This window comes from Vanellus vanellus (assembly GCF_965231255.1).
Source record: "Vanellus vanellus genome assembly, chromosome: 25".
NCBI lineage: Eukaryota > Metazoa > Chordata > Aves > Charadriiformes > Charadriidae > Vanellus > Vanellus vanellus.
Window position 1 is genome coordinate 439,052 of NC_138930.1, and position 15,194 is coordinate 454,245.

A 15,194-nucleotide genomic window follows, 5' to 3' on the forward strand; every position below is an offset into this window, starting at 1 on the left:
AGCGGCAGCGGCAGGATGCGGGCGGGCCGCGGCGCGGCGGGCGGGGAGGCGGCGGCCGAGGAGGAGGCGGCGGCCGAGGCGGCCAAGCGCGGCGGGGCGGCGGCGGCGGCGGCGGGGGGGCGGTCGCGGGGCCGCGGCGGGAAGGGGTCCCCTAACGGCGAGTGCCGGCGCGGGGAGCCGCCGCGGAGCCCCGGCCCGGAGCCGCCCCGGGAGCCCAAAGTGTCCTTCTCCTGCGGCGGCGGCGGCGCGTCCCCCGGCGGGGCGAAGGCGGCCGAGGAGGGCGCGGGCGAGGATGCGGGCGAGGAGGCCCGCGGGAGCCAGGCCAGCTTCATGCAGCGGCAGTTCGGGGCGATGCTCCAGCCCGGCGTCAACAAGTTCTCGCTGCGGATGTTCGGCTCGCAGAAGGCGGTGGAGCGGGAGCAGGAGCGCGTCAAGTCGGCGGGGGCCTGGATCATCCACCCCTACAGCGACTTCAGGTGCGCGGGCGGGGGGCGACCGCTGCGGCCGGGAGCCCCGTGGCTCCGCGGCTCCGCGCCCGGCGGCATCCCGCGGGCCGGAGCGTCGGGCCGGGCCGGGCCGGAGCACCCGGCCCCGGCGACGGCGGGGAGGACGGGAGGCGAGCGGCGGGCGGGGGAAGGAGAGGCCGAGCCGAGCCGTGCCCGGGGAGAGGGCACCTTGAGCTGTGCCGGAGGTGGCAGCGCGGATGCCGCTCGCCGTGCGCAGGGAGGGGCTGGCGGACGGGCATCCCCTCCCCAGCGGAGCAGCGGTCGATCCGGGGATGCCGAGAGCCTCTCTGCTTTGGCGGGGGCGGACGGGCAAGGGCATCCCCTCGTCCTTCCCGGGGCCTCAGGCGGCTCGGCCCAGCGCAGACCCTCTGGAGCCTCACCGGGCTTTAACTCCGTCCCCAAACCGCCCCGAGGAAGGTGTCACCCTCCCCTGGCGGGGCCGGGGGTCTGGGCGGGGGGACGTGCTGCTCTCTGTGGTGCCAAGCAGAGCTTTGTGACGGCTCCCCTCCCCCAGGGAGGCCTGATCCTGTCCCCAGGATTCAGGGAGTTTCAGGAGGGATTAATCTCTCTCCCAAGAGGACCGGAGTCCCCAAACCCAGCCTGTGCGGGTGGCAGACCTGGGGAGGGAGACTCTGTGGTTCCATCTCCTTTCCACCCCCTGAGCCCCTGGGGAGTGCAGGAGTGGTGAATGCTTCCCAGGTCACGTGCAGGCTACCGGGAGGGACGTATGGCTCATCCGGCTGGGGCAGGCGGCATGACACCTTGCAGGGATGGGTGGCCGGGTCTCCACTGGCATCGCTGGTGAGCCAGCCATCAGGGGCCCCAAAGGGGCTGGGGGGAGCAAAGGGCTCGGCTCCAAGTTGTTCTGCTGCTGTTCTGGTGTGTGGCTCTGGGATGCTCTAGGGATGGTTCGCTGGGTGCAGGCGAGTGGGTGCACGGTGTGGGGGACGCGGCTGAGCCAGACCCCGGGATCTGTTCACCACTGGTGTTGATGGTTCCCCACTGGTGGGGGGTCCCCGGGGCAGATGGAGGTGGCCACGGGCTGTGGGGTTTGCCCTGGTCAGGCAGGCTCGGAGCAGGGACCAGTGCCTGCACCTCCTGCTCCTGCCCTCGTGTGCTGCTCCTGTGCTGATCTGGCATCTTCCAGAGGTGCAGCTGGAGGCCCTCAGCCTCCTCTGGGGGCTGACCTCCCACGCAGGGGTCTTGTGCCCTTGTGGCAGACATTCCCCTTGGGAACCCGCTGCGGGTATCCATCGGAGCCCCCTCCTTGGCTCGCTGGCTGGGGAACGGGTCTGTGGCAGAGCCAGGCTGAGGGGCAGCTGCACCACGTGGTCATCACCGGCCTGGCGGCGGAGAGAGCTGTGCCATCCCTGCCATGACTGGGCAGGTGTGGTGGTGGCAGGAGGATCTCCAGCACCGGGGGGTTCCCAGGAGGATGGGGGACTCTGGTCCTCCGTGCTGCCTGCACTCCACTTCGCCCTCAGTGGCTGCAGGCTGGTGGGGGAAGCTGGGAGGGGGTGATGGCCTGTCCCTTCTGTCCCCCACCATGATTGCACCAGGGCCAGAGCCTGTCCCGCTTCTCCGAGCTGCCAGAGCCGCGGTCCCGGTAGCAGAGCCCGAGGTGCTGCCGAGAGCAGCGTTCCCCTGCGGTGAGCCTGTGGTGGGAGCGAGGCCTCGGAGGCTTCCTGGGGCGCAGCAGCGTCGCTCCCTGGGCTGGCGCTCGCAGCGGGCGCTGGTCCGCGCCGGGGTGACCTTGGAGAGTCACCCTGGCTGTCCTGCCCCGTGCTGGCTCCATCCCTCCTGGAGTCGCTATCAAGACTTGAAACCCATTGGGAAAGAGCCGCTGCCTGTGTTTTGATGCTGCAAGTGGCGTAGGAGAGTTCCCTGCCCAGCGGGGAGGAGCTGCAGGCAGAGCCACAGCATCGTCTGGGTCTACAAACGTGCACATAAACAGGATCGGCTCAAGGCAGGGCTGAAAGCCCGGTTGCGAGGAGCCCGCTCTGCTTGTGCGTGTGGACAACATGTGTCCATCTATTCCTCGTTGCCCTTCCTTAAAAAAAATATTATGTTTATCTAGTAATGATAATGGAGCATGAACCCAGCCATGTTTGCCCTGCAAAACCCATTTTCCCATCTTAAGATAAAATCATTACCCATCTGCATATGTGACATCATTTCATAATCGGAGTCGCTTGGAGATCCTGTCTCCTCACGGACACGGCACTGCGATTATTCATGCAAAATTCAGGGGCAGACTTGCTCCAGGAATGAAAGTTGCTATTTACATAAATATTGAATTATTAGGAAGCAGCCTGGGTGGCTGGTTGAGATCCCGAGCTGCAAATCTGATAAAAGAGACCTTGTAAATTTTGTGCTGAAGTAGACAGCGTTGAGCTGCGCCGCCTCCTTTTGGCTGCTGTGCTCACTTCTCTCCTCTGTCTTTGCTGCTTCTGGTCTTTATCGATGGGAAAACCCAGATAGCATCGACTTTTTTGTTATTTTTGTTGGTGTTTCTGCAATGGGGGTATTGCTCTTGGAGCAGGGTTGGGAGCCGGGGGCCACATCCAGCCCTCGTTTCGCAGTGACTTGGGGCACGCTGCTGGTCTGGCCTCATCCTTACCGGAGAGCCCGGCAGGGGTGGGCGTGGGGCCGGGTGGCATTCCCAGGGGAGTGGGTGCTTCGGCTCCGCGGTTGATCCTTTCATCTTCTCACACGGTGAGAAGCGTGCATAAGCCCGGGAGGGCTCAGCCCCGGCGCCGTGCTGGGTGCAGCCGTAATGCCACGAGCTGCGCGGAGCTGGTGGTCCGGTGGCAGTGTCTCTCCCCCCGTGACCACGGCAGGGCCGCCTGGTACGGCTACGCTGGCATCCCCTGCTGCCAGCCCGGCACCCGCAGCCTTCCACGGCGTGCGGGGCTGAGGGCGAGCCACGGGTTTTCACTGCTGGTGAATTCCTCTCGCAAGAGCTGATCCCACACCTGAATTGGGGGTGAAGCCGCATCCAGAGCACGTGTCCCCGGTGCTCCTTGGCCCCGGTGCTTCCTCATCCAGGGTGGTTTCTGGAGCTTTGCTGCTGCCTGGATGGTGCCACCACCTTGTTTGTGCCACCGTTGGGGCTCCTGAGCAGAGAGACCTGGGCTCACTGGCTGCTGTTGCTCCCAATGTGTGTGCCGGCGCTGTGAGCTGCTGCTGGTCTCAGCGTTACCGTTCCCTCTGGTGAGGGTGTCGGGGAGCTGCTCTCCCCCTCTGCGGCATCAGTGTGGGGCAGTCGGACCTCAGGGGTGGGCTGGAAGCCACCGCTTGGTCATCAGGGGGGAAAGGCTGCGACTGTCTGCCTGGGGGGACTGGGAAGGTTTGGGGTCCTTGAGAATTTTGCAAAGCCTTTATCCACCCTCCCCTCCCCAAGGACCCCCAGGGTAAAAGGCTTTTCCAGGGGAGAGCGGCACCAGTCATTCATCACCACTGTCTGTACTGGGACGCGGGGCGATGCAGGGCTACGGACGGCATGGCGGGCGCTGTACCTCACCGCTCACTTGGCTCAGTAGAACTTCTGCCGTTGGCTTCTTAACCCACTTCTAAGAGTGACCTCATTTTTAGAATAGGAGTATTTAGTGTGAGTTTGCAAAGTGCCGATCCCGCACCGCTCCCGCCCGCCGGGCAGCCCAGCCGCTTGCAGCGGGGCTCTGGTCTGGGCCGAGGGGCTCAGCCCTCGGGGGCACCTCCTGCAGAGGGGATCTCGGGGAGCATCGTCTGCCCGGGCAGGCTGGAGAGCAGGTGGGTCAGGGCTCGTCACTGCAGAGGGGAGCGATGTGTTGCACCGAGCGCACGGAGGCAGTTGGATCGTTCCTGGCAGCCCCCGGTGCTCTGTGTGCCAGTGATGGAGCTGAGCGGGGATGTCCCTGGTGTCCTGCGGCTGTGCCCCCCTGGAGGGCACAGGGGGCTTCTCCTCCCAGGCGGTAACAGCTGGCGGACAGGGGGGCTTTGCTGGTGCAGCCGTTGGGATTGCCCGTGCCTCTCCAGCCTCGGGGTCTCCATTGGGGTTTTGGAGGTGCCGGGGAGGTGGCAGCTCTGCGGAGGGGTGTGCCCTGGGGTTCTGGGGACAGGAGTGCGGTGGGGTCCCTGGGACTTGGTGGGGGTGCTCAGCTCCGCCTCTGCTCCTCCTCAGGACCTGCGGGGTCTGTGCCAGGCTTTGGGCAGACGATGGAGTAGGAACGCAGCAGCTGCTGCTCGCAGAGGCTTTCGGCATCTTCTGTCACCATCGCTGTCATTCAATTGGGTCAGAAGAAGGGAGCGGGTGCTAAGGATCCTAATTAATTTGTTTTCAGATATTTATAGTAGCCTGGATTGGATCTTCTTTCTATGCGCACACTGCCCTCCAAGGAAGAAAGCGTTGGTATCGCACCCCGGTCCCCGAGAGATCGCACATAGTCATTTGTGTGTTGTGGGGGTTCAGGAGCAGTTTATCTTTCTCAGCAGGCCAAATTCCGCCCTGGCTCAGCCAGATTGCAAAGGGATTTGAGCCAGAGGAGAGTTTTGCCCAGCTGGCGTGGTTATTTAATCTTTGTTCTTCACAGCTTTGCATGGCTAATGCCCCCATGGGACTGCCTTTGTGCAGGGGGGTCAGTCTGCCGCGGCAGCACGGTGTTGCCAGGGGGGTTGCGGGACAGATCCAGCGCGGTGCTGCTGCCGTGGGCTGCCCCAGCCACAGCAGTGGCTCTGCCGATGCCGGTGCCTCGGGGGGTCGTGCCGTGTGGCTGGAACCCGGGAGCCCCGTGGGGTCCACCACAGCCGCAGCCTTGATGCCTGTGGGGGGGTTGTGGGGCACTGGAGCCGTTGGGTGCCGGGGGCTGGAGCTCACCCGTGGGGCCGAGGGCTTGTGGGGGGAGCACGGCCCACTCCCACCGGCTGACGGCCCTGGGTGTGAAGTCATCGTTGTGCAGCGGTGACATCACTCACGGTTGCCACGGCAACATCTCACATGGGGAAGGTGTCATTGGAGAAAGGTCAGGAGCTGGGATGCTCAGCTCCTTCTGGTCCTGCGCTAATCTGCATGGGGGGGGCTGGATCCGGCCCATCTCCCCTTCCTGTGTGCGGGGGGTCTGAGGAACGTCCCCCGCTCCTTCCCCCCCCCTCCCCCCCCGGGCCAGTGCTGGAGCAGGCGGGGAGCGAGGGGCCAGGGTCCCCTCCGCACGGGGCTGCGGGGACGGGGCTGCTGTGACCTTGCAGGCGCTCGGAAAGGTCATCGGTGGCCCAGAAGATGGGGACGAGGAGAAAGGAGAGAAGGACGAGGGTGATGCAGGAGAGGGCGGAGGAGCGGTGCAGCCCAGGCAGAGGCGGCCGTCCGCCTCCACCGCCGCCTGACCGGGGCTGGGGCGATGCTGGCTCCAGCTGCAGCCGTACGTGACTGGGAGCTGCCGCGGCTCCTTCCACCGCGGCCATGCTGCATGGGTCTGGCATGCAGCCCCTGCCCTGCGCACCCCAAAACCGGACCACAGCCCGGTGTGGGGATGTGCCGGGGTGGGGTGGCCTCGTCTGTCCCGGGGGACGGTGTCCCTCATCCTTGGGTCCCCCCTCTGGGAGCAGGGAGGGGTGGGGGATGCTGGGATCTCCCGTCCTGCCACCACCCGTGACCTCGAGCACTGCCCACGGAGAGCGAGATGGCCCCACCACAGCCGGCAGTTTGGGGAGGAGAGCGGTCCCCAGCCCACAGGCTGCCCCAGGGTGGCTCGGCATGAGGGTCTCCCCCACCGGCGCCTCATCGTCCTCCCCTGGCCCGGGACCTGCCTGGGATGGGGTGCTCAGGGCAGAGCTCCGGCCAAACGGCGCAGCGGGAAGAGCCGCTGCAGTGGGCAGCCCCCGGCCGCATCCTGCACGCCCCCTGCATGCACAGCCTTGCCTCAGCCAGGGACGGTGCCGGCATGCAGGATCAGCCCCGGGGGCAGTTTGGAAAGGGGGGAGCAGGATGTGGTCCCCAGGGAGACCTCACTACTGTGGTCCCCAGTAGTTTGTGTGCCTTAGGGAAAGGTATGATGGTCGGGTCCCCTCGATGCAGGGGTGACTCGGGACGCTGGTGACACCCTCCTGCATCCTCTCACTCCCTAGGTTTTACTGGGACTTCACAATGCTGCTCTTCATGGTGGGCAACCTGATCATCATTCCTGTGGGCATCACCTTCTTCAAGGAGGAGACCACGGCGCCCTGGATTGTGTTCAATGTGGTTTCTGACACTTTCTTCCTGATGGACCTGGTGCTGAACTTCCGGACGGGGATTGTCATTGAGGACAACACGGAAATCATCCTGGACCCCGAGAGGATCAAGAAGAAGTACCTCAAGACCTGGTTTGTGGTGGACTTTGTCTCTTCCATCCCTGTGGACTACGTCTTCCTCATTGTGGAGAAGGGCATAGACTCAGAGGTGTACAAGACAGCCCGTGCCCTCCGCATCGTCCGCTTCACCAAGATCCTCAGCCTCCTGCGGCTCCTCCGCCTCTCCCGGCTCATCCGCTACATCCACCAGTGGGAGGAGGTAAGGGTCCTGTGGGATGCAGCCCGGCAGTGGGTCCCTCCTCCGGCAGCGGTGGAACCGTCTGGGGACAGTGGGCAAGCCGGCGGGTTGGATGGGGTCTGTGGGGCTCTGGGAGGGACGGCTGTGACCCTCCCTGGAGTGGGGAGGCTCTGGGTGTCCCTGGGTATCCCCCACCTTCCCCTCAGCTCCGTCCCCAGTGGGACAGTTGGGACACGAGAGCGCTCCCGGTCTGTTTCAGCGCAAAGGCAGACCCCCGGCTCCTCGGGGCCTGCTGGGTGCCACAGCTGAGCTGTGCCCTCTGTGCGTGTGTGCGTGTGTGTATGCACACGTGTGTGCGCACATGTGCCCGGGTGCCGGGGTTTGCCCAGCTGGTGCCGTGGCACAGCACTGCCCACAGGTGACAGCATGGCCAGCACAAGCAGCCGTGCCATCCCGTGCTCTGCCGACAGCTCGTCCATGTCCCCCCGCTCAGCTCCCCACGTGCCGGGGCAGGCGACACTCCTCCCCTCCCGTCCCTTCCGCTCTCTGCTGTGCCGGGACTCAGGGGGGGCTGCAGGATCCACAGCCCCCGGGGACAGCGGGACCCCTGTGTCCCCAGGGCGGGAGGCAGGGTGCTGCTCGGGCGTGCTGCACCCGGAGCCGTGTGGGCTGCGCGGTGACGTGCCTTTGTGTCGGGACGTGGCGTGCTCGGCTTTGCCGTGTGGCTCAGGCGCGTGGGCTGGCGGCTGCGCTGGCTGGGGCTGTGCAGGTGCCCGCTGCAGCGCGGGTCCAGCTGCGTGCCCGTGGGCTGGAGGGGCACAAGCGCCTTTGCTCCCTCCTCTTCATCCTCCGCCGTGTGTCCCCAGGCCCAGCGGGGCATGTGTGACTCTTAGCCGGGGGTCCCCCAGTGCAGGCTCCGTGGGCGAGAGGCGCCTGGCAGTGCTGCAGGGACCCGCAGTGCAGCCTGGGCACGGTGACACCGGCTGTGGCAGCTGCAGGGGCGGCCGCAGACCCTCTCCTTCCCGCGCCTCCGCCGTGCAAAGACAGGCAGCTGCTCTGCGAGCCGGGGTGGGCGCTGGGGGTTTGTGCCCGGCAGCCCCCGCCGTGGCACTGCCCCATTCTGTCGCGGCTCTGACTGTCCTGGCCTGACCCTGCAGTGGGGAATCGCCCGATGACGCGCAGCTCCGCAGGGGCTCAGCCTCCCCATGTGCACAGGGCTCAGCTGGGCTGTCCCAGCAGAGCCCCCCGCGCCTTGCGGCGCTGCTGGGGGCTGCCCCCGCGTCCTGGGGCAGAGGGGTGGGGCGGGGGCTGTGGTTCCAGTAAGTCTGCCCGCATCCCCCTGCCCTGTGCCCTTCTCCTGCTCCTCCGCTGGGGCTGTGTTCTGCTGCAGGAGCATCCTGCGCCTCCTGTCCTGTGAACCCCCATCCCAAAGTGTGTCCATCCCCCCCGTTCCTCCCCTGCCAGCGCTCTCGCTCTGCGTCCTTTTCACTTTCAGATGGGACTTAGCGGGGAGAGCCCCAGGGACAAGTTAAACCTGTGCGTGGCTGTGCAGATTATCCTGGTAATCGCATCTGCTTACAGGGTTCGGGAGGGGAGCGCGGCCCCGATCCCTGCCAGGACCTCGCCTGCTCTCGGGGGCACCGCGTCCGGGGCTGGCGGATGCGGTGGGACCATCTCCGGGGGGGCCACGTGTGCCTGATTTTGCCCCCAGAGCCTCAGTGGTGGCTGGGAGAGAGGCAGCAAGGGGCACCATGGCTGGACCATGGAAGGGACGTGCCTGAGGCCAGCAGCGGTGGGACCGGGGCTGCTCCTGCCCGTCCTCGCCCCGGGCTGCCCCTTCCTCAGCACCTCACTCTCCACCTTGTTCCCTCCCCGTCACGTTGCACCGGCTCTGCCTCATCCTGCCCGTGCCGCGTGCCCTGCCTGCGCAGGCACCGCAGACCCCGGGCTGGGTGCAGGGGGAGAGGGGACACCATGCCCTTGCCCTTGACCTGCCTTCGCCGTGCGGCTGCTCCGTGCCATGCTGTTGGGCTCCATCGAGCCTTGGCTCTGCAGCGGGGGGGAGACTGAGAGTTTCACTACCAGGGGGTTAATTCCTTATTTTCTTTCTTTTTTTCACCTCCTTGAATTCACCTTTTCTGGACCCTACAAATATTAAAGGAGAAGGAACGAGTCCTCAGCCCATGGCTGTTTGCACCCGGCAGGACACGTCTCTACCCCCCGGGTTTGCCTGCGTGGGTGCCCCGGGGTGAGAGGGGCTGAGACCAGGCTGGGACTGGGGATGTGGCCGGGGGGACGCCCCGCTCTTGTGGGAGCTGCGGGCTGGTGGGGGGAGCCAGGGGAGCACTTGCAGCACCAAGCAGCTGCTCCTGGAGGCACGCACCTGCTGCACGCTCTGGTCCCAGGACTGCCATGGTGGGTCCCTGTGGCCATGGCCTCCTCCTGTGGCCGCCCGAGGGCTGGGGGGGCTCCTGGGGGCTCCCCTGAGGTGTTGTTGATGTGTCTCAGCGTTGGATGCTCTTGTAGCCACCGGTGTGGGGGGTTGCAGCCCAGGCCCATTGGGTTGGGCTCTCCGGGCAGACTGCATGGAGCTGCCCTGGCTGCTGTCCCCAGATGGGGGTCTCCCTTCAGCCCCACCCTGACCCGGGCACCTTGGACCCTCTTTACTGCAAACCTCCCCATGGCTGAGCTGGAGGGGTCCCCCTCCCGCACTTCTGTGCCGGGGGCTGCCCGCTCCCTCCTGGTGCCCTGAGCATTTGGCTCTCCCTGAGCATCCGCCAGCGCCGGCTTATCCTCGTCAAAGCTCGCAGCCATTAGCACTTTCCGGGGCGGCAGCATGGCGGCATCCCACCGGCTATAAATAGGCAGGTGGAGTACAGCCGCCGCGGGGAGGGCTGGGGCCAGGCCAGCCGTGAGTGCCTTCTTCGGCCGAGGCCATGTGGGTCGGTGCCCCGAGCGGGGACGGGTGGGGGGGGACGGTCCCTGTGCTCACCCTCTGCCATCCCGCCCCGACCCCTCCACCTGCAGATTTTCCACATGACCTACGACCTGGCCAGTGCGGTGATGAGGATCATCAACCTCATCGGCATGATGCTGCTGCTGTGCCACTGGGACGGCTGCCTCCAGTTCCTCGTGCCCATGCTGCAAGATTTCCCCCAGAACTGCTGGGTCTCCATCAATGGGATGGTGGTGAGTACCAGCCCTCACCCCGCTGTGCTCCCCCAGAGCCCCCAGCCATCCCCGTGCCCTCCGGCCTCTCTCCACCGACCCCAGGAGATGCCACCCCGGTGCTGGCCGGTGCTGCAGTGCCCCAATGGCACGCAGGGCAGCCGTGCATGCTGCGGACGGTGTCCCTGGTGAGGTCTCGCAGGACCTGGGGCAGCGGATCGATCTGGGTGGGAGGAAGATGCTGACACAGCTCTCTGCCCTGTCCCCTGACACCTTCTCCCTGCTCATTAGCAACAAAGCTGCTATTAATAAATAATGGACCACATTTCTAATTGCTCCCTCTCAGCCCTGCAGTCTGCTACAAATGGCTTTTCTCCTTCCGTCTGTCTCGTCCAGTTCTGCCGGTGTTTCCATCTCTGCTCCGTTCCCCCCGTGTGGCTTCTTCCCCTTCCTCCCCTCCCTATGCTTCTTCCTCCCCTCCCTATGCTTCTTCTTCCCCTCCCTGTGCTGCTTCTTCCCTGGCTGCTTCACTCCCGGGGCGACATGGGGGCTGCGTGTGATGCTGTGCTGGGGGATTCCTGCCGTCCCTGCCTGCTGCTGCCTGCTGTCCCGCCACAGCCGCAGGCTCCCGCGCGCGAGTGCTGCCGTAACTCAGTGGCTTCCACACACTCAGAGCTTGTTCCCATCACCGCGTTTCACAGGGGCTCCCTGCGCTTCAGTAGATCAACTCTAAAAAAAAGTAAAATAAAATGACTGACTACCTAAAGGAAAGCTAGGCGGGTGGCGAGGCGCAGAGTCCCGCCAGGAGGGAGCGGAGCGCTGCAGAGTTTGTTTGGATCTCACCTGCACAGTGAGACTGGCAAAACCAAACAAATCCTATTGCTCACACACACGCGTGTGCATGCACACACACACACACACATGCTCACGCGCGTGCGAGCAGCTGTGCACCGGCCAGGGCTGAGCGCGGCCACCGTCCCTGTCGCTGCAGAACGACTCCTGGAGCGAGCTGTACTCCTTTGCCCTCTTCAAGTCGATGAGCCACATGCTCTGCATCGGCTATGGGAAGCAGGCGCCCGAGAGCATGACGGACATCTGGCTGACCATGCTGAGCATGATCGTGGGGGCCACCTGCTATGCCATGTTCATCGGCCACGCCACTGCCCTCATCCAGTCGCTGGACTCCTCCCGGCGCCAGTACCAGGAGAAGGTAGGACTGGGCCGGACAGGGACCATGGCTCCTGTCCTGTGCCCGGCCGGCACGTCCCCTCCTGGAGCTGCAGTGTATCCCATCTGTGGGGCAGGGACGGGGCGATGGAGCGGGACCTGCCAGCAGGAGGGGACCAGGACCGGCCCCATGGCGTGGGGACATGTGGGGTCGGCACAGCCTGGTTGGGTGCTGAGGCCATCTCTCCCCACAGTACAAGCAGGTGGAGCAGTACATGTCCTTCCACAAGCTGCCCGCTGACTTCCGCCAGAAGATCCATGACTACTATGAGCATCGCTACCAGGGCAAGATGTTTGACGAGGACAGCATCCTGGGGGAGCTCAACGAGCCCCTGCGCGAGGTCAGGGCCCCTGGGGCTGGAGAGTCAGGCGTGGGATGACACAGTGAGGATGGGGACTGCTCCCCCACCCAGTGAGGGACGCCCTGCTCCCTGCCGCGGGGGGGGGCTGTGGGTCCCACCGGCTCCTGCAGTGCATGCCCTTGGGGTTGAGCGTCTCTCGCTCCGGCTTTGCAGCTCCAGGTGTGAGTGTGTCCATGCAGGATCGTGTCTGCGTGTGCTGACACCTCTATGTTCACAAGCATGCCCTGGGGGGGAGCCACGTCGCGGCCTCCTGGTCCCTCACCGCCTTCCCCTGCAGGAAATCGTGAACTTCAACTGCCGCAAGCTGGTGGCCTCGATGCCACTGTTTGCCAACGCGGACCCCAACTTCGTCACGGCAATGCTCACCAAGCTGAAGTTTGAGGTGTTTCAGCCGGGCGACTACATCATCCGCGAGGGCACCATCGGCAAGAAGATGTACTTCATCCAGCATGGGGTGGTCAGCATCCTCACCAAGGGCAACAAGGAGATGAAACTCTCCGATGGCTCCTACTTCGGAGGTGAGTGCTGGCTGAACCCAGGTCCTCTCCCAGGGTCTGCAAGAGCCACCTGTGCTGTCCCAGGGCACCCACCACGCAGTGGTTCTCGCCCCCTCCTCCTGGCCTGTCCCCCTTTCCAGTCCTTGCTGGCCATGTCTTGACCTTGGCACTGTTGTTTCCCCCCCAGAAATCTGCCTGCTGACCCGTGGCCGGCGCACGGCCAGCGTCCGGGCAGACACCTACTGCCGCCTCTACTCGCTCTCAGTGGACAACTTCAACGAGGTGCTGGAGGAGTACCCCATGATGAGACGGGCCTTCGAGACCGTGGCCATTGACCGCCTTGACCGCATTGGTAGGGCACAGGGGGCTCTGGGGGAGGCTGAGGGGGCTGTCCCAGCAGTGAGGGACAGCCATGCGCGGCGTGGGGGAGGCGCAGTGCCGTCCCACCGCAGGGTCTCACGGTGCTCCCCATGCTGGCCCTCTCCTTGCAGGGAAGAAGAACTCGATCCTGCTCCACAAAGTGCAGCACGACCTCAACTCGGGCGTCTTCAACAACCAGGAGAACGAAATCATCCAGGAGATCGTCAAGTACGACCGGGAGATGGTGCAGCAGGCGGAGCTGCAGCAGCACACGGCCATGTACAGCCCCGTACAGCCCCAGGTCACCTCTGCCATCGCCACCCTCCAGCAAGCCGTCGCCATGAGCTTCTGCCCGCAGATGGCCAGCCCGCTGGTGGGCTCCATGGCCCTGGGCTCGCCCCGCATGATGCGCCGCTTGCAGTACGCCCAGGCCGTGCCCAGCCCCTTCGCCGTCTCCCCCGTCTTGCTGCAACAGAGCCCCCCGCAGCAGCCGCAGCCCCCTGTGCCCCATGCCAACCCCTCACCCTCGCAGGACCCAGCGCAGCCCGTGGCCCTGCCTGCCTCCACCAGCGCCTTTGCCGCAGCCACCGCCAGCCCGCCGTCCCAAAGCCCCCTGGCCAGCCGGACGTTCGCCTACGGAGGGGCCCCGGGGCAGCTGGGCTCCCAGCTCTCCCTCAGCCAGCAGCAGGCGCCCGGCTCGCCCCAGCGCCTGGCCGCCCACAAAAGCACACAGGCACTGCCCACCAGCAGCCTCAGCCAGGATTCACGGCCCCTGTCAGCCTCGCAGCCCTCCCTGCCCCACGGGCTGGCGGCCGGCAGCACCCAGAGCCCCCCGGCCTCGGCGCGCGAGTCCTGCTCCTCCATCGGCGGGGCTCCGGCTGCCGCCTCGCCGGGCCCTGGCCCCCCAGCCGGCCTGCGGGGTCAGGCGCCCTCGCGGGGAGCCCCAGCCCACCCGGCATCGGCAGGCTCGCTGCACGCGGGGCCACCCGCCCTGCCGCAGGACTCGGCGGCCACCCGCAAGGATTCAGCGGCCACCCGCAAGGATTCGGCGGCCAGCACGCCCGACACGGACCCGGCCAAGTCCAGGCTGTCTTCCAACTTGTGACCTCCGTGCCGCAGCGGCTGTGGGGATGCGAGTGCCAGAGGGGGCTGCAGCGGTCAGTCCCATCTCCCTCCGCACCCATCCTGCTGAGGAGCGCCGGGTGAGGGCCGCGGCTGCCCACCGGTTGCCTCCCCCGGCCGCAATGCCAGCCCCACTTCCCGGCTTCATCCCACCACATGCCGTGGAGCGGCGCGGCTGCCAGGGGTGGGCATGGGTCTTCTGCGCCCCCCACCCACTGCGGGGGCACGGTGGGGTCTGGGCTGAGCCCCCGCCTGCATCGTCTCCAACCAAAGTCTGGCCCCATCTCCCGCGGCGCAGCCCTGCTGCCCTCAGCCTCCCCGGCTGCCCCATAGAAGCCACAACTGCATCATGCCCCGTGATCAACGCTGTATATGATATTTATGACCTGAATACATACCTGTATGTGTGCATCCGCAGGACACCTCCCTGGGGCTTTCGGCGCGCTGGCCGGCCCCGGCACCTGCGCATGTCCCTGCCTCCCCTCCCACAGACCCAAGGCGAGGGGTGACGGTCCAGGACTGGAGGTAAGTGGGGGGGGTCTGAGGGACGGTCGCCCTGCGCACATGCTGTCCCCCAGCCCGACCCCGGGGCTGGTGGGGTAAATGCAGCCCGAGTCCCCCGTAGTCAGGGTTAGGACAGAGGCAGATGCTGGAGCCTGGGGGTGCTCCTGGCTGTAAGGCTGGGGAAGGCACACAGCGTGTCCCAGTGCGCCTCTGCATGTGTGCGTGTGCACCCATGGGTGCATGTGTGCAGGGGATGGGTGTGTGTGGGTGTGTGTGCACGTATGCCTCCGCCTAGCACTCTGGAGCCTTCCACATTGAATGTATGCAGCGAGTGAGGGGCCACGGGCCAGCCTGGTGCCCCATAGCCACGCAGCCGGCGGGACAGGGCCCCGCTCCACGCGTCCACCGTTCCATCCAGCCCATCCTGTGCAATAAACGTCAGCAGCTGACAGAGCTACGCACGACTTCGTCTCTGCTTCTTTGCCACCGTCCCTCCCTGCCGCGGCTCCGGCTGCTCGCGCTCCCCTCGCCCAGCCCTGGGAGCCCTGCCAACGGGCACAGCCCCAGGTCAGCTGCAGGAGGCAGTTTTGTCCTTTGAAGAGCTGTTTCCCTGCCAGAAACATGACAAGGTGAAAAGAAAAGCCTCCTCCCAGAACCTTTCCCCTCGCTGGCAGCGCTGTCTCTGCTCCAGCACCAGCGCAGAAGGAGCTGGGAGCAGGCTGCAAACGAGCTGTCCAAGAGCTGGGCCGAACACCCAAGACCTCCAAACAGCAGTTGCTGCAGGAGCAACGCACACACACGCTGCCTGGTGGAGAGGAGGGCTGAAAGGCCACAGGAGGCTCCTGGCTAGAAATGCAAGGGCCAGGCAGCCTGAGGCAGCCCCTGCGAGAGCCTTATTCCCACTGCAGCTGTGGGAAAGTTTTGTCTCTGTTTCTGCAACAAAAGC

The 15,194-nt window shown here is 65.6% G+C and overlaps 1 protein-coding gene across 1 annotated transcript; it reads left to right on the forward strand.

Annotated features, from left to right (window-relative positions):
• On the forward strand, positions 1–14,691 carry HCN2 (hyperpolarization activated cyclic nucleotide gated potassium and sodium channel 2). The gene is made up of 8 exons (XM_082495259.1): positions 1–476; positions 6,606–7,029; positions 10,036–10,197; positions 11,168–11,386; positions 11,598–11,744; positions 12,043–12,283; positions 12,450–12,614; positions 12,754–14,691. Exons 1-8 carry the CDS (start codon positions 16–18, stop codon positions 13,725–13,727), a joined length of 2,793 nt encoding a protein of 930 aa, XP_082351385.1. The 5' UTR covers positions 1–15; the 3' UTR covers positions 13,728–14,691.
• Positions 14,692–15,194: the final 503 nt, after the last annotated feature.

Coding starts and splice junctions, on each gene's coding strand:
- HCN2 (XM_082495259.1), top strand. CDS start 16: ATGCGGGCGGGCCGCGGCGCGGCGGGCGGGGAGGCGGCGGCCGAGGAG. Junction 7,030..10,035: donor ACATCCACCAGTGGGAGGAG/GTAAGGGTCCTG, acceptor CTCCACCTGCAG/ATTTTCCACATGACCTACGA. Junction 12,284..12,449: donor CGATGGCTCCTACTTCGGAG/GTGAGTGCTGGC, acceptor TTTCCCCCCCAG/AAATCTGCCTGCTGACCCGT.